The sequence below is a fragment of the Oryx dammah genome, unplaced genomic scaffold (genome assembly GCF_014754425.2).
Source record: "Oryx dammah isolate SB20612 unplaced genomic scaffold, SCBI_Odam_1.1 HiC_scaffold_21, whole genome shotgun sequence".
In the NCBI taxonomy this organism is placed as follows: Eukaryota; Metazoa; Chordata; class Mammalia; order Artiodactyla; family Bovidae; genus Oryx; species Oryx dammah.
Window position 1 is genome coordinate 1,143,063 of NW_024070205.1, and position 23,844 is coordinate 1,166,906.

General features: G+C 63.8%; 1 protein-coding gene across 1 annotated transcript in view; it reads right to left on the reverse strand.

Annotated features, from left to right (window-relative positions):
- Positions 1–1,066: 1,066 nt before the first annotated feature.
- Positions 1,067–23,844, reverse strand: part of PKP1 (plakophilin 1) — a 38,256-nt gene continuing 15,478 nt past the window's right edge. The window contains exons 3-14 of the mRNA XM_040263218.1: positions 14,086–14,480; positions 11,577–11,721; positions 10,456–10,663; positions 9,844–10,021; positions 7,874–7,988; positions 6,957–7,112; positions 6,197–6,373; positions 5,009–5,162; positions 4,517–4,703; positions 3,684–3,768; positions 3,345–3,448; positions 1,067–2,006 (exon numbers count right to left, since the gene is read on the reverse strand). Coding sequence (XP_040119152.1) covers positions 3,374–3,448; positions 3,684–3,768; positions 4,517–4,703; positions 5,009–5,162; positions 6,197–6,373; positions 6,957–7,112; positions 7,874–7,988; positions 9,844–10,021; positions 10,456–10,663; positions 11,577–11,721; positions 14,086–14,480 — 1,875 coding nt within the window. The 3' untranslated portion in view covers positions 1,067–2,006; positions 3,345–3,373. The remainder of the gene's footprint in view (positions 2,007–3,344; positions 3,449–3,683; positions 3,769–4,516; positions 4,704–5,008; positions 5,163–6,196; positions 6,374–6,956; positions 7,113–7,873; positions 7,989–9,843; positions 10,022–10,455; positions 10,664–11,576; positions 11,722–14,085; positions 14,481–23,844) is intronic.

Here is a 23,844-nt window from a genome sequence, read left to right on the forward strand (position 1 = left end):
CACCGCGGCGTCCTGCTTTGGGCACCGAGCTCAGCAGCGTGAGGCCAACATGTCCTTCCAGCCCAAGCTGGGCCTGCAGACCCCGAGCTCCTTCTCTCGAGCCTCATCCACAGCACCACCCACCCTGCAAAGGTCTGCCTCTTCCAGAGCGACAAGCCTGGCCAGCTGGCTGCAGAAGTCACGAGAGGTGGCCAAACCTGGCCTGGCCTGACTGTCCACCCGGCCCACTGAAACGTCACCCACCCCCCAGCAGAGGCGGGGGCCCTCCCTGGCACAGTCACAGACCCACTGGTCGTCGGCTCCTTCCCTCTAGCCCTGACTGGACTGGGCGGCCCTCTCTCCCTGGGACCCCTAAAGCCGGGGACTCTGGACCCTCTCTTTCCTCCAGGAGAATGTGGATGGGGTGTGGTCTCTCATCACTGATATACCCTAAGGGCTGGCAACACCGCCTGGCTCCTCGCATGTTTCCTGGAGAAACAACTCTGCCAGGGCCCTGGAGTGGCAGAGGGGACGGTCTTCTGGGACCAGCGCCCCGTGGGCCTGAGAGGGAGGCGAGCCTGCATCCCGGGGGACGGGCGGACGTGGCACAGAGCCCAGCAGCAGAGAACACTGGCCGCGTGGCCCGCCGTCATGGGTCTGTGCCGACCTGCCCTGTCCAGCTGTTGTCTCCGGCAGGGGGTCCTCGGGGCCGGGGTCTGACTGCCGGGGTGAGCAGTGGGGCTGGTCGGGGGGCGGGGTGGGGGACACGCGGTGGGAGGAGGTATGAGGTGGGCAGGGCCAGGTGGCGAGTCCCAACTGATTGCCGCCAGCGCCGCTGGGCAGGGGAGCTGCAGCCAGGAGGCCTGCCCGTCTCAGCCCGCAGACGAGAGGCTCTTCCCAAGCCCTCTCCAGGGCCTGTTCTATGCTCATACAAGGGCGGTCTGGGGCGGCCAGTGCCCCTGGTGGGCTTCTCATCACACTCTCTGCAGTTGTCACAGGCGGCTGGGCGTCAGGGAAGGTGGGGCGGCCTCTGGCTGATCCCTGACATGACGGCTCCCTTTCCTAGCCAAGTGCCTTCCTCCAAAACCCTGCCTCTCTGGGATCTCAGCAGGTCTCGGGACCCAGGGGCCGACCCCTGCCCCACCCGGGCCAGCTCCTCTGCTGGGAACACGAGGACGGAGCCGCCGCTCTCCCACCGCTCACGGGCTTTGACACCTCTCTGCCTCCTTCCTCCCCAACACATGGATTACTTGCCCCTGTAGGCGAGGGCTCCCAGGTGAGCCTGCTCTGATGGGTACTCACCCCGCAGGAATGGTCGGCCGCCCCCTGGGACCTACTCTCCAGACAGACTGCACGCAGCAAAGCCAGCCTGCCTGTCCCGGCCCGTCCAGCAGACCCCACGGCCGCCCAGCCCCGGCCCCAGGCCCTGTGGGAGAGCCACACGGCCGTGCCAGACTTCCCAAGAGATACACTGAGCCCCACCAATCTCCCTTCCTGCAAAGCCGCCTCTCGGGGTGGGTGGCAGGGGGGTGAGCCCCAGCCCGACCCTGCAGGACTCCCCGTGGGCCTGGTGCTCGTGAGGGCCTGGCACCCACACTTCAGGATGACGGGGAGCAAAACCCCAAGCACAGGTCACCCACGTCTATGAGCGCAGGGCCTGCTGCCACCGTGAGCTCAGCCAGCAGCTCACCCAGCCCTGCAGTTCCAGGGCCTGCCTTCCACACACACGTACGCACACACACACGCACACGCACGCACACACTATACATATGTATATATACCGTTTCTCAGCGAAAGAACTATTAACATCAAGACGTAAGCCCCCTTAACTCAAGAAAGCCCCCGGCTCCCCTCCCCCACCCCCAGTGCCTGTCAGTTCCCCCAAGGAAAAGAAAGAATCTAAAAATATTTTCATCCACCGCAGCGTCCCAGTGTGCTCGTGGCTGGCTTTAAACATCTCCAAACACTGCAGGTGGACAGACACGCCTGCAGCAAGGCCCGGGTCTGCTCAGCTGGTCGGATCACGTCTGGAAGAGGAGAAACCCCCAGTGAGCACCCCGATCGCACCAGCCGTCCCCGCCCAGCACGTCCACACAGACATGCCCAAGCCTGGGGTCAGGGCCGGCCCTGAGACGCTTGCAAGTTGCGTGCATCAGATCAGAGACCCCCCATGGCCCTGTGTCCACCCCGGCCGTAGACCGCGTGGGTCAGGCGCCTGCTGACTGGGCTCGGCTCTGTGCCCGTCCTTGTGCGGTTGGGACGCATTTGCCAGGAGGTGGGGCGGTCTGAGGTCACCTTCGTCTGGATTTAAGTTGCGGCCCCTGGGGCACCCAGAAGTCCCTTCAACTCAGAAGGCCCTGTCCTCATGCCTGGCTCTCTGCAGGTGGGGCCACATCCACTGACCCTCCAGGGCTGACCAGGCCAGTCTGAGCGTCTAAACGTGGCCCTAATCCCTTGGGATGCTTGTTTAAAATGTATTTTCCTGGACCTCACTCCGGAGCCACTGAGTCAGGACTGCTGGGGTTGGGACCAGGCACGTGTGGTTGAGCAAGCATCCCAGGTGAGCTTGGGAAGGCTAAGGCTTAGGAGCCCTTGTCAGGGACGCTGGACCGGAGCTTTTGGTCCCTAGAACTGTCAGCTAGAAACAAGTTTGTCCACGCTAGGCACAATGCAGAGACTGGACAGGGGCCTGTAAGAAGAAGAGGTGAACTGCAGACGCCCAAACCCAGAACCACAGACTGGGTCATTGCTGGGGTGCCTTTCACACTGCAGTCCACGCGAGTGGACCACCTGGGTTGTGCAGTGAGCAACGTACAGGACTGTGCCCGGCAGTTCTGCCCAGACCTCTGGCCTGTTGATACTACCAGTCCATCCTAAAGGAAACCCGTCCTGAACATTGATTGGAAGGACTGATGCTGAAGCTGAAGCTCCAGTACTTTGGCCACCTGATGGAAGAACTGACTCATTTGAAAAGACCCTGATGGTGGGAAAGATCGGAAGCGGGAGGAGAAGGGGACGACAGAGAATGAGATGGTTGGGTGGCGTCACCGACTCAATGGATATGAGTTTGGGTGGACTCTGGGAGTTGGTGATGGACAGGGAAGCCTGGCATGCTGCAGCCCATGGGGCTGAAAAGAGTTGGACACGACTGAGTGACTGGACTGAACTGAACTGAATGTCCTGTGTTGGACGTCGCTGGCCAGGCAGTCTACACGGCAGTCCTCACAGACCCTATATCAACCAGACCAGAGCCTGCTCCTGCGTCCCTGGGGAGCAGGGCCGGGCCCCTCTCTCTGAGGCTGGCTGGGACCACGGCAGGGAGCCTAGCCTGGAGGTGCCCCTGCCCCGGAGGGGGTGATTCTCACCTGCAAGCTGAACGTGCGGGCGGCCCCTCTCAGAAGCGGGAGGTGAAGTTCCTGAGGCTGTTGGCCCCGGCTAAGGTCCCCAGCATGCTCCTATCGAAACCTTGCTGCAGGGGGCACAGCAGCTGCGTGAGACACCCGGGCACAGGCACCACAGGCGTCCCCGCGCTCAGAGGCTGCCCCCAGCACGCTTCCTTGACGGCCCTGCCCGCTGCACCTCCTCAGCCCGGGGCAGGGGTCAGCCCCTGGACCGCGTCACGAGGGGCCGGCCTCTCCCTCCCGAGGCAGAGCCGGGCAGCGCGGGCGAGCTCGCTGGCAGCGCCAGGCGGGGTGAGGCCTTACCTGCCTGAGCAGCCCCTGCAGCTCCCTGCTGGACCACATGTCGGACAGGAGGAGGCGGGCGGCCTCCGCAGCCTTGGGGGAGGTGCTGTGAGGCGGAAGTTCACAGGGGCTGAGACTGGCCATCTGAGGATGGGCTAACCCTCTCCCCTCCCCTGCTCACTCCTCGTGGGGCAGCCCCGCTGGTGGGCACTCCGCACAGTGGGCACACCCCACGGTTCTGCCCGCTCAGAGGTACCCGGGGCTCTCTTTGGGGCCCCCGTCCTGTCCCTTGGCCTTGTCCCGGGAGGACAGAGCTCCGTGGACCGGATAAGTCCTGCACGGCTGGGGCTGCTGCTGCGTGCCTCCTGGTGGCCCACGGGACTCAGTGTCCCTTGGTTCCAGGCCGGGACAGGTGCTGCCTGGGGCCTGAGAGTTAGGCCTCAGCTTCTGGAACCTCCCTCCTTCAAGCCTCCCCACCAAATTCCCACTCTGCAGGCCCCTGCCACCCACCCCACCACTCCAGGCCCCCGCCACCCTCCATGCCACCTGCTGCTGCCGCAGCCCTGCTGCCCTGCCCCCTCCCCCCACACCTGCAGTCCCCCCCAACTAAAGTTCCCTCACTATGGTTCCCCCACCTGGAGTTCCCCCTTCCGCAGTCCCCCCACCAACTATGGTTCCCTCACTATGGTTCCCTCCCCTATGGTTCCCCAACCTGGAGTTCCCCCATCTGCAGGCCCCCCACCTATGGGTCCCGCCCCTATGGGGGTCCCTCCTGGGGTTCCCCCATCTGCAGTTTCCCCCACCTATGGTTCCCCCACCTGCAGTTCCCCCCACCTGCGGACCCTGCTACTCACCTGCTGCGGCACAGGTTGATGACGTTGTTAACCATGCTGCTGGAGAAATGCTGCTTGGCCGTACCCGGCAGGGAGGCCATCAGGTTCCTCACGGTGTAGCAGGCCGAGGCCAGGATGTCCTCCGAGTTGCTGGTGTTGCCGGTGTGACTGGTGAGGAGTCTGGTCACCTCTGGGAACACTTGGGTCCCTGGGAGAGAGAGGAGGGGCGGGCACGGGGTTGGTGATCGAGGGGTCCCATGGGGCCCAGTTCTAGGCTGCCCTTAGCCAGGCTCTCAGCCGGGTACCTCCCACTCAGGGCTGGTGACCCAATGGAACCTACACATCTGCTCCCCGCCCAGGTGACCTGCCCCTTCCTACGCCCAAGCCTCTCCCGGGCCAGCTTCCGTTTCCGGGATGCTCCCCCAGGGAGAGGTCAGAGGGGGACTTCCCAGCAGGTTCTGGAGAGTGGGGGTCCCTCCAGCACGGGGTGGCCCGAGCCCCGGGGGTGCGCACCCATCACCCTGTGCAGCGCGGGGTGGCGGGACATGTTGCTCAGAAGCGAGGCTCCGGACCGCACCACGTCCGAGTTGCCGGATTGCAGGAGGCGCGCGATGTGGGGCAGGCCCTTCTCTTTCAGCCCGATCAGCTGGCTCATGCCACTGGACATCTGAGAAAGGATGCATGAGGCCCTCGCTGGGCTTCCCCAGGGCCACAGCAGGCAGGAGGGGCCAGGAACCGCACCCTCAGGGGCCCCAGAACTTCCTCTTCCATGCTGGAAGCACAGACTCACGTTTGCTCCCACCTGGGCGGCTACGGAACAATCCCCTAGGCAAATGCACCTGCGGCTCGCCGGGGGCAGCCTGAACCCGGCGGGTCTGGTGAGGGACGTCCCTGTACCTCGTCCCCCCTGGGAGGGGCCCAGAATCAACTCCTAGGTGTGGCTGGTGCCCGCGGCCACTGCCCGGCCTCCCGCCCGCTTCCCAGCACTATCTGGTCGCGTGAAATCTGGAATCGAGGGTCCCTGCCATCTAAAGAAGGGCCGCCCGTCTCCTGCGGGCCTGCTGCCTCTGTGCTGACTGTGTATCGAGTCGAGGGTGGATGAATGGGCCTGTGCTGCGTGGAGATGCAACCCAGGGTCCCCGAGAGGATGGGCAGCCCATCTGGGCCTCTGGCGGGAAAGCCACGCTGGCCGTAACCTGGTCCAGACTCATCCTCTAACAGTTGGGGAGGGGTCCCCTTTGACCCTGAGCTCACCCTCACCCCCTTCTGCCTGACTCCCTTCCGTCCTGAGCAGAGAGGGTAGAAGGGCAGCTGCAGGCCTGCCGCCTACCCTCCCTGATTCCATCATGTCCCCAAACTGCCTCTGGCCTCAACTCTCTCCCAATTCTGCCACGTTTTTCTCTGGAGCTGCCCACACTCCAAACCCTCTATGTCCACCCGTCTGCTCAGCACGCAGGAGACCCTTCACCTGTGCCCAGCTCCCAGCACAGCCTGAGCCCAGTCCGGGCCGGGAGCCAGGAGGCAGAGAGGATCCTACAGCACAGACAGAATCCGGGGGGGGCGTTCTGGGCCCCTCAACTGCCTCAGGCCTGGCCCAGAGCCCAGTGCACGTCCCTTCCTGACTCAGGCAGGCTGGTGGGAAGGGGCAGCCAGGGTCGGACCAGGGTGGAGAGACAGGTGGGGCGAGGCGGGGGTGCTCACCAGCCCCTTGCTGGCGGTCAGGTTCTGCAGGGCGCCCGCGCAGGCCTCTAGGGTGGCATCCTTCTTGCTCTTGCCCATGAGGTTCAGGTAGGTGCGGATGGCGTCCGAGTGGTACAGCCAACTGCTGCCCTTGGGGTTGGGCTCTTCCTCGGGAAGCGGGCAGTCGTAGTTGTTGTTCTGGGGACAAGAGGAAAGTTGCAGGGCTGAACCCATGCACCCTGCTCCTCTGGCCTCAGCATCGTGGTTCCCAGAGGAGGGTGTGCCCGCTGCTCCCTCCGTCAGGGCCTCCGCCTTCCCGGCGGGCACAGAGCCGTCTGCGCTCCTGGCCAGCTGGGCCCCCGCCTCCCGTGGTGAGGCTGTGGCTCTCACACGGGGATGCCTCCCTCACTGCCCGGCCAGTGGGGTGGCGCAGGGCCTGGCTTGCACGGCCTGCCCAGAGAAGGCGGCCAGCCCCTTCTCCCCAGCATCTCTCTGCTTCTGGGGAGACCTGGGGGCTCAGGAGGCATGGGTGCCAGGCTGCCCACCCCCACCAGGAACGAGGGAGCAGATGGGGGAGAGGAGGCCTGCCAGCAGGCAGCTCTGGCTCCTTCGCCCCGAGCACACAGGGCCTGTGTCGTGGGCGAGAGGAGGCCCTTCCCGCTCCTGCGCTCCTGCGGCAGGGCCCCTGGCCAGGCGGGGCTGGGCCCTCCCTGGGGGCTGGTCTCAGGCTCCGGGGCAGAGGCGGGGTGGGCAGGGCAGCGGGGCCGGGGCCAGCACGCACCATCATGCGGTCGCTCTTGTTGCTGAAGCAGCCGGTGGAGGACTTGTCGGTGTAGGCGTTGCGGGCGCTGTACTCCAGCTGGCGGTAGCGCGTGGGCACCTCGGCATCCAGGCGGTAGGAGAGGTTGTGGAGGACGCACATGCAATTCTCCACTGACTGGGGGCCGAGCAGAGACGGCTGAGCCTCCGCCCGGCCCAGCGCCCGGCCCGGCCACCCGGGACGGAGCCTGTGGCCCTGCCCTCCGGCTGTGTGAGCACCAGTGGCCTGCCCGGCCGCTCTGGGCCTCAGTTTCCTCAGCTCTGAAATGGGACCAAAGTCGCCTGCTTCCTGGGGAGATGACCCCCAGGAGGCACCTACGGGAGGCTGGCCGGCGGCAGGAAGAGGCCGCAGCCACCGTCTCTGCTGCCTCGGCCAGAGCGCCCACGACCAGCCTGGCTCTGGAGACACAGCCTGCAGGAGTGACCCTGAACAACTCCTCAAAGCCTCTGAGTCCCAGGACCTCCCCGCCCAAGAGGCCCCTCTCTCCTTCCTGGGGCCTCATCTTCGTCCCTCTTCTGTTCTGTCCTCTCTCCCCTCCTTCTTCTCCCCCCACGCCCTCAAGCTCTCCCCGTGACCTCCGCTCCTCCCCGTGTCCTCCGCCCCTCCCCGTGTCCTCCGCCCCTCGCCAGCTCTCTCCTGAGGCCTGTGGCCACAGCTGACGGAGGAGCAGGAGACAGTCTCCTCCAGGGAAAGCGGGTGCAGGACCCGGGGGTCGCAGTGACCGCCAGCCCCCTGGGGCTGGCTCTCTCCTCCTGCCGCGTGGATGGACTGCAGTCTTCGTCCCCTTCCCACGTCCGTCTCCCCTTCTGCCTGTCCACGCAGGTGTGCGGAGTGCGGGTGGGCGCGCGGCTCTGCAGGCCTTCTGGGGCCGCACTCACCTTGTCGTCACAACGGTTGGCCGCCACGCAGTTCTGGACGTAGGCCATGAGCGAGTCGATGAGCCCCGTGTAGCTGCGCATGGTCTGGCGGCCCGCGTCTGCGGAGCTCAGGTTCCTAGTGGAGGACACGGGGAGGGGTGGAGGTCATGAGGGGGTTGGAGGTCACGAGGAGGGGGTGGAGGGGTGGAGGTCATGGGGAGTGGGTGGAGGGGTGGAGGTCAAGGGGAGGGGGTGGAGGTCATGGGAGGGGTGGAGGTCATGTGGAGAGGGCGGAGGTCACAGGGAGAGGGTGAAGGTCATGGGGAGAGGGTAGAGGTCATAGGGAGCAACAAAGGTCACAGGAAGGGAGTGGAGGGCACAGGAAGGGGATGGAGGTCACAGAGAAGGGGCAGAGGTCACAGGGGTGGAGGTCATGGGGAGAGGATAGAGGTCATAGGGAGGGGCAGGGGTCACAAGAAGGAAGTGGAGGACACGGAGAGGGGTGTAGGTCATGGGGAGGGAGGCAGGGGTAGAGGTCATAGGGAGGGGGCAGAGGTCATGGGGGTTGGAGGTCATGGGGGGTTGGAGGTCATGGGGAGGGGGTGGAGGGGTAGAGGTCATGTGGAGAGGGTGGAGGTCATGGGGAGGGCAGAGGTCATGGGGAGGGGGTGGAGGTCATAGGGAGGGGGTAGAGGTACAGGGAGGGGTGGAGGTCATGTGGAGAGGGCGGAGTCACAGGGAGAGGGTGAAGGTCATGGAGAGGGGGTGGAGGTCACAGGGAGGGGGTGGAGGTCATGCGGAGGGGTAGAGATCATGGGGAGGGGTGGAGGTCAGGGAGTAGAGGTCACAGGGAGGGGTGGAGGTCATGGGGAAGGGTGGAGGTCATTGGGAGGGGTGCAGGTCAGTGGGTAGAGGTCACAGGGAGGGGTGGAGGTCATGGGGAGGGGTGGAGATCATAGGAAGGGGCAGGGGTCACAGGAAGGAAGTGGAGGACACAGGGAGGGGTGGGGGTCATGGAGAGGAGGCAGAGGTCACAGGGAGGGGCAGAGGTCATGAGGGTGGAGGTCACGGGGAGTGGGCAGAGGTCATGGGGAGGGGTCGGAGGTCATGGTGGGAGAGGAGGGCAGGGAGAGAGGACAGAAATTGAGAGGGAAGCAGATGAGACCAGGCTCTGCTCAGGCCTGGCTGAGGCCGGGGCAGGGTCTCCCTGGACTCCTTCACCCTCCGCTGTGCCCCCCTGGCCCCAGGCCCGGAGCTTCTATGTGTCTAGGGCTCTGATGCTGCTGGCAGCCTGGCACACACTAGACCCTCGTGGCACGTTCTGGGCAGGGCCCAGGGCTCCACCTGCCTGGCCCTGCCTGGGGCTGCTGGACAGGGGGCCGGAGGCTCCCTGCAGGTAGTGTCCTGCCCCCAGCAGTGGGCTCACCCTTGGGCAACTTGGGCGCCCCTGCCTGGTGCAGGTGGGGTGTGGCTGCAGCCGCCCCATTAAGGCCTCCATGACCCTGACTCTGCACTTCCCAGCCTCTCCCCTCGGCTCCTCGGAGGCTGCTGTTAGAGGGAGGTGTGACCCTGAGTGCGGTCTGCTCCTCGTCGGCACCCGCCACCCCAACCCCCAGAGGCGAGTCCATCCACCAGCAGCCCCCAGGGCCTTTGCCACGAGATGGGGCCGAACCCAGGAAGTTCTGGCCAAAGCAGCCCCCTCCTCACACCAGGGAACACGGCAGATGCTGTTAGCGTCACAGCCAGGAGGTGATGCCCTGGGGCCATGGGTACACTAGCACCTCAAAGACGCTCCTCCAGAACGCAAGAGCCAGGGCTGTGGGGTGCGGGAGGGTGGGCGGCTGAGCCAGTTCAGACACGCAGATCCACGCGTCTCCACTCAGACTCCTGGCTCAGGCCCCCTGAGTGCAGGTGGGGGTCCGAGCCTCGTCCAGGCCCTCACCCCCAGCCCCTCTGAGCCTGGGCTTGCCCAGCTGGACCCCTGCCCTCACCTCAGGCAGCCGGTAGCATTGAAGAAGACCTCAGGGTCCACGGGCTCGCGGGCCAGGTTGCTGTTGCCGTCGCACCAGCCCGAGAAGGGGACGATGACGCGGTCGGCCAGCACGGGCAGCGCCTCAGCAATCAGCTCCTCCTTCAGCTCATCGGTGGAGGACAGGTTCCAGAGCAGCCCTGGGGGACCGCGGGCTCAGCAGGACCAGGCCCAGGGCTGCCCCGCTGGACTCCGCCCCCGCTGGACCCTGCCCACCCCCACCCCGCCCCATCCCAGCCAGTTGGCAGGATTTCGAGGGGGGTTCTCTGTGCGGGTAATGGGACACGGTGGCTGAGCCAAAGCTCCGACCCCTCAGGGTCTTCTCCCGGTCTCTGTCTCTCTGAACACAAACTCCGCCTGGACACACTGCCCTCTCTCCTCGGATACCACAGACTACACGGATGGTCGGTGGGCGCACAGAGGGACCCAATACCCTGGGCACCAGCTGGGCACTACCAGCCTGGCCAGCAGTGGTCTGGGGGCTCCAGGGGTGTCCGCCTGCGGCCACCCCCGCCCTCACCCCATCCCAGCCCCCAGCTGCCCCCCACCGCGGCTCCCGCGGCCGGGCCCCCACCGGTCAGCTGCTTCTGGATCTCGGTGCTCCCGGTCCTCCTCAGGAGGCTGACCGCCTCGCGGATGCCATTCTGCCGCCGCACCTCCAGCTTGTTGGCGGTGCTGCGGAACACCAGGTTGCGCAGGGCCCCGGCCGCGGCCTGCTGCACGTTCTGGTTGGGGCTGCGGAGCAGGTCCACCAGCTTACAGATGCCGCCCAGCTGGTACACCTGCGGGACAGCGCCGCGCCGGGCGGGGCTCAGGCCGGGCTGGAGACCCACCAGCCAGAACCGCGTCACTCTGAGCCAAACGCCCAGTGCCGCCCAGACGGACGGACACCCTGGGGAGACGCGGGGGCCAAGGCAGCGCCGGGAGGGCGCCCTCAGCCCCCTCCTGAGCCCCGTGTTCCTACTGGGGGCCTGCGGTGAGGACCGCATGGGGCACGCCTCAGAGTCCTGTGGTGGGGAGACCCCTGTGGGGTCACCTCACACTGCGGCAGGGACTGCACACACGAACCCCGCGCTAGGAGCCTGCCTGCTTCGCGGGGCCGCGAGGACGCCTCCCTGCCGGCCACGCTCGGGCGGCACAGACAGCCCTGCTCTCAACCACAGGAGAGACAGAGAGATAGAGAGAGAGACAGAGAGACAGAGACAGAGACAGAGAGAGTCAGAGACAGAGATAGAGGGAGAGATACAGAGAGACAGAGAGACAGGGACAGAGATAGAGGGAGAGATGGAGGGAGACAGAGAGACAGAGAGAGAGTCAGAGACAGAGAGACAGAGAGACAGAAAGACGGAGACAGAGAGAGAGAGAGACAGAGATAGAGGGAGAGATACAGAGAGACAGAGACAGGGACAGAGAGAATCAGAGTGGCAGGGAGGGCGCCAGGGGAGGCAGCCGTCCTCCCTGTGAAGCTGAGGAGGGGTTTCCTCTGAGCCCGTGGCTGTCACTCCAGGGAGACGTCTCTTCCACAACCAACGGCTGAGGGGCATCCTCTCCACAGATGCCCCCCCGACCTCGGGCAGTGCCAGGCACACTCCCGGCCTTGGGCAGCCAGGCAGGGGGACGAGGAGCCAACAGCAAACGCCCCCGCCCCCGGCTCGGGGCAGGCTCCGGCTGCCCTCCAGCCCCCCAGCCGCTGACCTGCTGCTTGGCAGACTCGTCCTGGAAGCAGGTGTGCTGGATGTAGTAGGCCCCGATGGCCTGGCACTTCTCGTCCTGGGAGCTCAGGTACTGCACGGCCTTGGGGATGGTCAGCCCGCTGCACTCGATGTCCTCACTGCAGATCCTGGGGGCGCGGGCGGGCCGGAGGGTTGCAGGGGCTCAGGGTCCCCATGGCTACCCCAGAGCCAGAAGGGGCCAGCCCTGCCCCTCCAGTGGACAGCTCACCCCGTGGTGAGCACTGGCAGGGATGAGGCCCTGGTCACTGGTCACGCCCAAGTGGGCAAGTCACCTCTGTACTGAGAAGCTCTGCCCTACTCCTGAGAGGAAGTGCCCCCCTGCCCTGCCATCTCTCACATCTGTGCCTGGTACTGGGAAAACAGAAGAGAAGGCCAGGAGCCTGTGTGTCTGTCTGCATCCCTCCATCACCCCTCCTCCCGCCCTTCCTCCACCCACCCATCAACCGTCACCCATCTTCCCGCAACCTGCTGTCCATCTTCCCTCCACCATCAATCTTTCCTCCATCAATGGTCCCTCTTTCATCCATCTATCATCACCTCCATCCATCTATCATCACCTCCTTCCATCTATTGGCCATCCTTCCATCGCTCCGTCCCACCACCATCCTTTCCTTCATCCATCATCCGTCTTCCCTCCATCCGTTGTCCATCTTCCCGCAACCTCCTGTCCATCTTCCCTCCATCCCTCTATCCACCCATCATCCATCCATCCATCGTCCATTTTCCCTCCATCCCTTCATCCATCCGTCTAGCCATCCACCCGCGTCCCTCTCTTCCTCCTCCCTCCATTCCCGAGTCGAGCTGACTTTTCTGACACAGACATCCCCACGCCTACTGCTCCTCCCACCCCCACGGTCACCGCCTTCCTCCTGACCACGGTCACCCTCACTGGGATGACAGCGAGACCCAGCCCCACTGGCTGTCTTCTCCAAGCGCCCATTCCCACCCAGAGTGTGACGCCCGTTCCCAGATGAGCGGTTCTGATACCTGTTTGCTGTGCTGCCCTATCAGCACGCAGCCTCTCCATACGGCAAGTTCAAGTTCAGGCTCGACTGAGACCGATACCCAAGGGCATGTGTTAGGTCGAACCATACACAATAGTCAATAGTCCACACTTTTGGAGCCACAGAACTAGAACCATCCCATTCTGACCCAGCAATCTGGTTCTGCCACGACTCGTACACTCCCAGCCCTAACTTGTGTCTGCCCCAGCAAGACTGCACTCCACGCTGCGCCCTGATCGGGGCCTGGGTGCCTCTGTCCCTTCCCCTCACTGCAGACACCCAGCTGGGAGCCCCCCTGGGGAAAGGAGGCCTCCTTCCAGGACCTGCTCCAGCTCCCACGGTGCTGAGGGCAGGCCGCGTCCCCAGCCTCTGGTTCCCACAGACAGCAGGGTAGCCTCTTCCTGGCTCCAGCCCCCGCCCCTAGAAATCCTCCCAGCATTTCTAGAGCAGTCTGCACCTGTGAGTCCCAGCCTCACGCCCGTCCACTGCAGGCACCCGACTCTGTTTCTGGAGAGGAGCTCTCGAACCTCTATCAGCGGTACCCGCCGTGTTGAGAGAACACCACCGAGCATCTGCCGGTCAGACCTCACCTCCACACAGCCTGCCACTCATGCCCTGCATGGCTCACCCGACCCTGTCCTCTCGGGGCCTCTGCTTTGGGAGAACGAGGCGTGGCCAGACACGGCGCTGGTCTGTCTCCAAGGGAGAGAGCCTCAGTCCTTCTCCAAAGAATCCTAAGGCCCCGTGGAAGGCGGTTAACCCCACAGCTGCCGGCGGCCCAGGCTGTTCAGGCCACGTCGTCTCCCTGCTCTGCCCACCAACCATCCACGCTCAGCAAACGTCAAGGAAACAAGTACAGGACCCTGGTGGGGACCGAGGGCAGCTCCGAGGTTCATGGGGCCCAAGAGCGACCCTCGAGACGCGGTAGCCGCGCCCAAGCCAGCCTGTGCCCAAGGCAGCCTGAGCCCAAAGCTCTCTACGGGCACCTCCCCAGCACTGGATCCTGCCAGCTTTTGTCTTCTGCCCTGTAAGACGGACCCCACACCTTTCTCATCATAGACCTCGGGGCACACTCCTTTGCTCTTTCAGAAGGTGGGGAGAGGATTACCCCTAAGCCCAGGGACCCTCAAGCCCCAACAAAGCCTGCACTCCCTGCAACCTGGTGACGCAGGCTGCAGCCCCAACAGGGTCTCTGAGTTGGAGGTCTGGGCAGCCTGCCGAGGAGCTTTCCTCAAAAGCTCCCTGGTGACACCGAGGCTGCTGGTCAGAGGCACACACTTTGAGGATCACTGGCCCAGCCAGCCCCTCACTTCCCTCCTCTCCCGTTCATCACCGGAGGCCCCTTAATAATCCACACACTTGATGCCTCTGTTGGCTCTCCGGGTTCTGCCTCCCCTGCAGCCTGAGACCCTGGGGCCAGCAGTCGGTCCCCCATGGCCCTGCCCACCCCTCGCCGTGGGTACTCACTTGGAGCTGGCCCTGGAGTGGCTGAAGGACAGGTCCTTGGTGCAGGAGGTGGGCGGGACGTACATGGGGTCCTGCTTGGAGGTGCACGAGGGTGGGCGCCCCGGGTACTTCTTGACCGCCTTCTGGCCGCTGCACGTGCTGTAGAAGCTGTAGCGGTTCTGGGTGGTCTTGTGGCCCTTGCTGCCCAGCGTGCCCTTGCGCAGCGTGCCCCGGGGGTCGCAGTAGAGGTCGGGCTCACTGCGGCTGGCCTTGATCTTCTGCATGAAGCAGATGTCACTGCCGGCGCCCGGCGCGGCGCAGCTGCCCCGCGGGTACTGCCGGCCCCAGCTCTCCATCTGGCTGTAGGAGCTGAAGCGCCTGGTGTCAGCCTCACGCTTGAGGGTCCCATTGTAGATCTGGGGGAGAAGGGGAGAGAGGCTCAGCTGGGGTCCCCTCTGGGATCTGCCACCCGCCGCCCCCGCAGTGATGCTCAGAGGGTGCTGGGATGTCTGGTGTGGGGGGAACCTTGACCAGCCTCTTGCAGACGACTTCTCAAACTGCAGGCTGTGACGCCTTATGGATAAGGAAATCAATTTAGCAGACTGTGACCATCATTTTAAAAAAAGTGGGATCAAATAATATATATTGGAATTGGAAAGTAGGAGTGCAGCACATGTAGGAGGGGCTGGGCTGTGGGTAAAGTGTGCTGCTTGTAGCCAGAAAAGGTTAGAGAGCCGCTGACCTGGTCCCAGAGGGCCTGGTCCAGAGGGGAGCCGGTGGCTCAGGGAGGAGAGGGGCTTTCCCAAGGAGGGAAGTGCAACCGTGGGGCTTGAACCCGCGTCCCCGGCCACAGGCCTGTCACCGTGTGTCCTGTGCAGACGGCCCCAGCTCCCGAGATCACCGAGGCCGCCTGTGCTCTGCGGGGTACTGCTCCCACCCTGAAAGGACCCTCCCACTGTCCTTTCTCTGCTAAACTCCTCACCTTGCCTCCTGCTGACCAGGGCAAGAAGGCATTCTGTGGGACCCCTCCAAGGCCAAGGGGGGTTATCCTGCTCCTGGGCCCCCGGCGCCCACGAGGCAGGCCCAGGGCTGCAGCGGACTCAGGGTGGCCAGGGCTATGCTGTCAGACAGGCATCAGGGGAGCGGCGGGCAAGGCTCAACCGAACGGCAAACTTAGAAGACAGTGAGGTGCCCCCAGGGCCCCCTGTGAGCCCAGCAGGGGGAGTCGGGCACCCTGGGAAGAACCTGCAGAGGTGGGGGCTTGAAGAGCAAGGCCCTCACAGAGCAGAGCACCCAACGGCAGGGCCGGCTCTGACTCACCTGGACACCAGAGGACCCACACGCGCCAGAGAAAACGCATGCTCCAGGGGCCGACTCGGACTCGGCTTTGCCGGGGTGAGCTGGGGCCCACAGCCTGCCTGCCCTACCCTGTGAGTATGACTGGGTGTGTGTGCATGTACGCGTGCACACACACGCCCACTCAGAGGGGCGTGGCCGGGCAGCCCGGTGAGTCTAGCCACCGGCCCTCAGCCAGGGCCCCCTCGCCCCGCACGGAGAGCCTTTGGGGCAGGACGCCACTGTGGTCAAGCTCCGGTCAGCAGTAACACCAGCTCAGAAGCCCCCGGTCACCCTGGCAACGGTGCTCCAGGGCACTCCGCTCACACGGGCAGGTGTGCACCTAGGCAGGCGTGGCGCTCACCCCCAAACGGGGTCAAACCAGCCAAGCCCAGCGGTGTGTGGGGTGGGGGAGGCGCCAAGCGACCAGAAGGGACAGAGGTCAGTGGGGCGTGCTGCCATCTGAGCATCTGTGGTCGGCATGCCACGCGGGACACTGGAGACACGGAGGAAGCGGGTGGCGGCACCTTGGAGCAAAGGCTGAGCCTTAAATGGAAATGCAGCCCAGAGCCTGCCTGTCCTCAGAGACGACACCCCCGGTCCTTGTTCCGATGGTCCCCGCGTCCAAGCCCAGCACACGCAGATGCCGGCATCCTAGCTGGAGCCTGCCCCAAAGGACGGGGGCGCGCGTGCTCAGTGTGCGGGGCAGCAGGGAGAGCTCGACGCGAGGAGGTTTAGGGGGCGCGGCACAGGGTGGGGCTCACGGTAGGGCAGCGGCTACCGGCTGCCCGGGCGCTCAGACCAGGACCGCGGGCTGCTCAGGCACAGGAGGGGCCCAAGGCCTCACCCAGGGCGGCCCAGGACAGCTGGGGCTGCTCTCACGCCACCGCCTCAGAGCACGGGTTCCAGGAAGGCAGAGGAGCCTGGTCCGTCCACACGGGCAGCTTTCTGATGGAACAGCACCGTGTTTCTTCAAGTGCGCAGGGCAATTCTTCATTGTCCACAATGCCCCGAGCACTGCGGGTAAGTGCTGCGCGGTCCCCAGGCCCTAATTGCCAGGAGCATTTCACAGCCCCTTAGGCCAGGGAGAACGCCCCGCGCACTTCCCAACGCTGCCTCGCGGGTCCCAAGCAGCGGCCAGCCAGACCCAGGAGCGGGCAGCTCAGTGCTGACCAGGCCGGGGCGCCCAGCTCACCACACGCACAGCGGTCTGGTGGCAGTGTCCTCGGCTTTGCCTACAAAGGACAGTGAGCACACACACACACGCACACACACACATACACACAAGCTCACATGCACACACACTCACACATGTGCACACATGCACGCACATGCTCACACACGTGTGCACATGTTCACACGTGCCCACATGTGTGCACACATGCACATGCACGCACACACGTGCTCACACATGCACAAACACACATGGATGCATACATGTTCACACACTCCATGCACACGCTTGCACACACATGCACACACACGCTCTCACACACATGCACACACCCAGACACATGCACACATACTCACACACACTCACACATGCACACGCCCCTACACGCTCACACATGCACACGTGCTCACACATACAAACATGCTCACACGCACACACATACTCCACACACATGTCCCCTGTGGTCTGATTATCTCACGCTTCCTTGGGAAAGGCCAGCCTCAGGTGTCTCGGAACATGCAAGAGGCTAGAACCCTGGGAGAGCCTGGGAGCAGAGCTGGCCAGACAGCAGCCTGCGGACACCTGGGGGGCTCGGGACAGACACGTTTCTGTACCGGAACCACCCAGAGAGCGTCACCGGGCCAGGCCCTGCTCTGCTCCCACTTCAGCTAATGACTGAGCTCTCGTAACCCATTTTCTCTCCCTCTCCCCTTCCTTCATGGAGAAGTGGGGAATTCTGCCCACCTCTGAGTGCCTCCCAACCCGTCTCCTCAACGTAAGCTCTCCTCCCACCCCTCCTGAGGTCGGGAAGTCCTCAGAGGCGAGGAGTCTGGTCCTATGGGCAACTAGACCCCAGAAAAGCAACCTGGACCAGGGCCTCAAGCCCCCGAGTGCAGGCACCCCCCACCTCCCCACATCCTTGGGCTGTGGCAGCCAGAGGTGCACAGGGCAGGCCCGGGTGAAAAGGAGGTCTGTGTCCTGCCTGTTAGCCCATCCTGAAACCAAGCCTCGCCGGGCAGGTGGGACTGGGCAAACCAGCTCTGGTGGACACACCCGGCCCTCCGGCCCAGAAGCGCCAGCAGAAAGTCACCGCAGAGGCCCTCAGTGAGAGCCAGCTGGGGCCACTTCATGGGGTCCTCACCCTCCTGGCCTGCTGAGGGGCTCCTGAAGAACCCAGACTGGAGACGCCTCGGGGACAGACCGCTCCTGCCATCTCACTGCACCCGCTCAGCACCCAGCCAGGACCCCGCCCGGGGAGCAGCCCGCCATCTTCCTGGACAGCTGTCGGGATGGCACCACGGCCAGTGCAGGCAGCAGGGGGCCTTCCCACGTGGCGCGCTGGCCCAGGGGTCTGGAGGGCACAGAGCCCCTCCCAGCAGGGCTCCCCAGGGACTCGGGGCCCAGGGCGTGGGGAGCTTCCCAGGGATGGGGTGACTGCTTGCTCGGCAATTTGCATCAGCGTGGGAACCACCGGTGTGAGTCACCAAAGGTGGGACCTGGGCGGGGGCGCGGGGGGGGGCGTGCCGGCCCCTGCCCCCTCTGGCGCACCACTCCTTCCCTGGCTGGGAGCAGGGGCCCGCCCTGGGCCAGCCTCCCTTCCTTCCCGGGCACGGGGCTTGGTGCGGAGCATGAAGGACAGACAGAGCAGCCCTGGGCTCAGAGGCCCTGCCGTCTGGGCCCGAGGCGGCTGTGGTGGGTGCCCTGCCCTGTGGTCCCCCAGGCCGGGAGAAGCTGTCCCAGGGGCCCATCACCTGCACCCAGAGACGGCAGTGCCCACTGGGGGGCCCCTGGGTTGTGAACTGGACACTGCTGGTGGGTGGCCAGCTCGCAGGCTGCAGGGGGCACCACGGAGATCGGAGGTCACTGATGCCAGCTGCCAGGCGTCTTGTAGAGCCTGATTTGTTTAATGTGGGTAAAATGAAAGTGTTGATGTCCATTCTGGGAGCAGAGATCTCACCAGAGAGCTGGCTGACAACAGCTAGTGTCCCCTGTAACCTGGGACGGTGGGATCGGGGCTCGCAGAGACCAGGCGGTGGTGAGAACCGTCACGAAGACCCAGTCTCTTGGGTCTTCTTGGGCAACTCTTCTGAGTTACCATCATGGCAACTCAGAGAGGTCTTCTGAAGCATCTGGACCGTGAAGCCTGAGCGGAAGAGCCTGTGATGCTCCAGGCTGTAGCCTGTGGTGCTGTCTCAAGGCACTGCTCTCTCCAGAGAGAGAAGTCGCGGCCCTGAAAAGGAGCATCCTGCTGTCCCAGGCTCTGGGCCCACGTCTGCTCTTAGAACGGCAGGCGTCAGGCCGCCATGGCTCTGCGGTTCCCGGTGATGGGGCAGGGGAGGGGCCGGCATACTTGGTCATCCTGCACCTTGAGAGCTGGCCTTCACGACATGTGATGTCCAAAGAAACAACGGTGTGAGCTCCAGCTCCAGCACCCAGCTCAGGTACTCAGCTCCAGCACCCAGCTCCAACACCCAGCTTGGGTACTCAGCTCCAGCACCCAGCTCCAACACCCAGCTTGGGTACTCAGCTCCAGCACCCAGCTCCAGCATCCAGCTCAGGTACTCAGCTCCAGCACCCAGTTCCAACACCCAGCTCAGGTACTGAGTTCCAGCATCCAGCTCCAACACCCAGCTCAGGTACTGAGTTCCAGCATCCAGCTCCAACACCCAGCTAGCTCAGGTACTCAGCTCCAGCACCCAGCTCCAGCATCCAGCTCAGGTACTCAGCTCCAGCACCCAGTTCCAACACCCAGCTCAGGTACTCAGCTCCAGCACCCAGCTCAGGTACTCAGCTCCAGCACCCAGCTCCAACACCCAGCTCAGGTACTCAGCTCCAGCACCCAGCTCAGTCACTCAGCTCCAGCACCCAGCTCAGGCACTCAGCTCCAGCACCCAGCTCAGGCACTCAGCTCCAGCACCCAGGTCGGCCTTCACATCCTGCTTCCTGCTCCATCACTGAACTGTGGGAGAGACTGGGTCTTCTGAAACTCTCGCCCTGCACACCTGAGACACAGGCTTTCCTCAGCTCCTGACCCCCTAGGATAGGTCTGGGACCTGGGACTTCGGGTTTCACATGTGGACATCTCCGCTTCACTTTGGGAAGGACCCCCTGGCACGGGACTGCCTTTCAGAGGCAGCTCTCAACAGACCCAAGAGGCAAAGGACCCCTGAGCGTCAGCCACTGTTCATGGGCTCAGATGAGTCCGAGGCACGGTCCTTGCACCCTCTCGGGGCCCCAAGCTCTTTTGAACCCAGAGGCAACTCATTGGTTCCAGTGGTGGTTCATCCTGGGGACCCTTCCACAGCCCCCACGTGAAATAGCCCCTGGAACCTCAGACGAAGGGTGGACTCCTGAGAGACTGCACCTGAGGGTGAGGGAGACTCCCAGGCCAGGCACCCCACCTTGTGCCAGGGGTCTGGGGGATCACTGGGCCCCAACTCGCCCCCGAGCACTGAACCAGGAGATGAAGGCCAGACGCCCCGAGGTGGCAAGGTCCTCAGGGCAGATTCTTCCTTGGAAACTCCGTGGTGAAGGAAGTATCCCTGCTGGGGAAACAGCCATGATTTCACAGGAAGGTTGGCTGGAAGCTCCAGGGTTTGGTGGCCAAGCCCTGCTGTGGAAGCTGAACCTGTGCACATGTGCACACCTGCCTGCGTGGGACGTGCGTGACTCCACTGAGGTCTTCACACATCACATCACTTCACAAAGAGACTCCACAGGGAAGGTCTTTGGACGTGGCTTGAGCCTATCCTATGATCACTGTTGAGGCAGGGCTGGTACTTCAGTTTTCAAAGATCCCCTCCAATTATCCCCCTGGACATATTGCAAGGACATCAAACTAGACCATCCTAAAGGAGATCAACCCTGAATATTCATGGGAAGGACCGACACTGAAGCTGAAGCTCCAATACTTTGGCCACCTCATGTGAAGAACTGACTCATTGGAAAAGACCCTGATGCTGAGAAAGACTGAAGGCGGGAAGAGAAGGGGACGACAGAGGATGAGATGGCTGGATGGCATCACCGACTCAGTGGACATGAGTTTGAGCAAGCTCTGGGAGACAGTGAAGGACAGGGAGGCCCGGCCTGCTAGAGCCCACGGCGTCACAAAGAGTCGGACACGACTGAGCGACTGAACAACAACAGCTCCTCTTGCTGGAGCCTCACAACCCCTGCCTCCCGCCCGGCCGATGACGCTCAGGACAGACTGCAGAGCTCTCTCCCATAGCTCTCTCTCTCTTCTCTCTTTTTTTGGCTGCACTGTGTGGCATGTGGGATTTTAGCTCTCGGACCAAGGATTGAACCCGCAGCCCCTGGAGTGGAAGCCCAGAGTCTTAACCACGGGGCCACCAGGGAAGGCCTTGAGAGCACTTCATAATCTCAGAGAACTTTAGGCCGGGCCAAGGCCACACAGCTAAGATGGGACAGACTCTGAAGCAGGACTCAGACCTCTGACCTCTCCTGGAGTTCGCCCTCCAGCCATCTGGCCACCAGAGTCTGGCGACACGCGTGCCATCTAGCGGCCCAGAGCCTCTGTAGCTGGGGCCCCACAGCAGCCATGGCCCCCGCCCCAGCACCTCCAGTGCTAGCTGGCTCGGCGCCTGGGAAACCGCCTCCCCTGGGCCCCTGACTCCGGCAGCGCCTGCCCCCATTGTTGGCTGACGGTGGGAGACGTTCAAGAAGAGCACGGGTGCCTGGCTGGGTGACACGGCTCCATGCCCACAGGGCCGGGAGGAGGCCCTCTGTCCCAGGGCATGCCTGTGACCAGGACACGGCTGCCTGGCAAGGTCACGAGAGGAGGGCGAGACGAGTGAGCACTCTGCCCTGCACCCGGGCTGGGTGCGGAGTCAGGTCAAAGCCGAGCTCCTGGAATCAGCCAAGCCTCGCTGTTCTTCCCGGGGACCTGGAAGCCCGCCAGCTTGCTCCCCACCCTGGGGGTGCTCAGAGGGAGGAGAAGGGTCTGCCCCAAGCCCCCCAGCTCCTTCCCGGCCTCCTGCACGGCATCTTGCCCTTCCCCCCTGCTCTGTGGGCCTCCTGGAATTTTTTTTTCCACCTTGATTCCCACGAGGAGAAGGCTCAGGCTGGTGCCAGGATGTGTCTTTAACATTTGCCAACCTCCCTTTTCTGGGCAGGAAAAAAAAAAAAATCCCCCTATGGACTTAAATAAGGATACTTTCTCTCTCTCTTGCGTTACTGATACAAAGTTTCCTTTCAAAATGAACGCACCAAAATTTAAAAGTCAGTCTATTAAAATTAAGGAATAATTGTTGGGGTGATGATTTTGTGAAAAGCGGAGATCAGATGCCTAGGTTCCCGGGCAGGGACAGCGGGACCCGAGTGCTGGACAAGGGGCCCCAAGGTCAGTGCCCCAGGGCCGGGCCTCCCCAAGGTCGATGTGCAGCCTTGGGCCGCCCCTCACGCCTCTGAGCCTGCATTTCCCCAACCAGGGTGAGCCCTGCAGGTTTCTGCCTTCGGGCGTCTATGATTTAGCCCGATTGCAGTTGGACGCGTCCTTCTCCCCAGCTCAGAGCTTGGGAACAAACCCACCAGCCTGCCCTCGTCCCCTTCCTGGCTGTGGGGGTGCAGCCCCCAAGCTGCCTCCCTCCCCAGCTGTGTCTATGGCCCGATTTGGGTTTTCAGCTGAGTTTGCTCTCCCCTGGTGGTGCAGAGGTTAAAGCGTCTGCCTGCCATGTGGGAGACCTGGGTTCAATCCCTTGGTAGGGAAGATCCCCTGGAGAAGGAAATGGCAACCCACTCCAGTATTCTTGCCTGGAGAATCCCATGGGCAGAGGAGCTTGGTGGGCTACAGTCCACCGGTCCCAGAGTGGGACACAACTGAGCGATTTCACTTTCACTTTTCACTTTGCTCTCCCCAAGCAGGAAGGCCTCCGTAAAGACAGCGGGGGGCGTGGGGGCGGTGGCTGGGCTAGGAGGCTGGGCCCCACCCTAGCGAGGGGTGGGGGCCTCATCCACCAGCTTGGGAAAAGCTGCTTGCTGCTCTTGTTCCGCTAAGCATGGTGACAAAGGAAGCCGTGAGGGGAGGCAGGCAGCAGACCCCCTGCCGGTGTTTCGGCGCCTCCTCCCCCGCCCCCACCGCCCCCCACCCCCTGCTCCCGGCTCCGGAGCCGAGCAGGCAAGGCAGGAGACGAGGTCCGGGCTGCCTGCCCCGCCTCCACACCCCCCGCAGCGCGGACTGGGCTCCAGACCCAGTTCTGCGGAGCGGACCTGCGAGGCGTCTGCTGGGCCAAGCCCTGCACGGTGCTGGAGCCTGGCCTCCCCGCTAATAAATCGGAACCCCAAGGCCCAGTTTGCTCCGACCTCACCAGGATGCCAGGACCGGAAGTGGAGACAGGATGCGGGAGAGCAAACTGCCCCCTCGCCCTGCGCCTACCCAGGTGCCCTGCCCCAACCCGGCGCGCCCTGCACCCACCTGGCGTGACGGCCGGGCCAGCCGGCCCTGCCCGTCTGCTCGCCTGGAGCCCCGGGGTCCCGTCCCCAAGCCTCCCGGACCCGGGGAACCAGGGCTGGGGCTGACCAGGAGACGAGGCTGGAGGTTAGGTGGCTCTGCCGCCTGCCACAGCACCTCATCCCAGCCTCTGATGCTGCTGTTGTTTTTAACGGGCGAGTTAGGGCTTTAAAGACTTGTTGGCTGAGATTAGTTCTTATTGGGACTTAAAAAAAAAAAAGGCAAAACCAAAACACGCTAATTTTCTTCTAGCATGAAATTCAGAAGCTTATGATCAGCCCTGAGTCTTCAAATCTTCCCTCCAAAGTTTCAGAGGCTCTGAGGTGACTCATGAGAAGGAAGGTAAGCCCGACGGTGGCTCACAGGGAGCGGCCCTCCTAGGAAGACACTGACCAGAAGTGGCAGGTGGATTAAAGCCAAGAGGATTAAAGCCTCTCCAGAGGAGGGGGGGGGCCCTTCCCGAGCCCCATGGGGAAGGACCACTGCAGACTGTCCGGGCGGGCAGAGTCCGACCTTCCGGTGCACTGAGGCCCTGCAGGCACACGTCTCCCTGAGCACACCCCCCCAACCTCACCCTGGGCCCACCAGCTGGGAGCCAGCCAGGTGACATCCTGCCTTCTCTGGGGCCTGGCCCCTGGCACTGCCCTACTCGGGGGCAATGGCCCTGCATGATGAACTCTCAAACAGGGGTGCCCAGGGGCCCTGGTGCCAGCCCCAGGCCTCGGCATTCTTCTGCCCCTGCTGACTGCGAAGGGCAGCCCTCCGAGCTCAGCTCCCTGCCCAGAGCTGCCCTGGGACTCCGCCT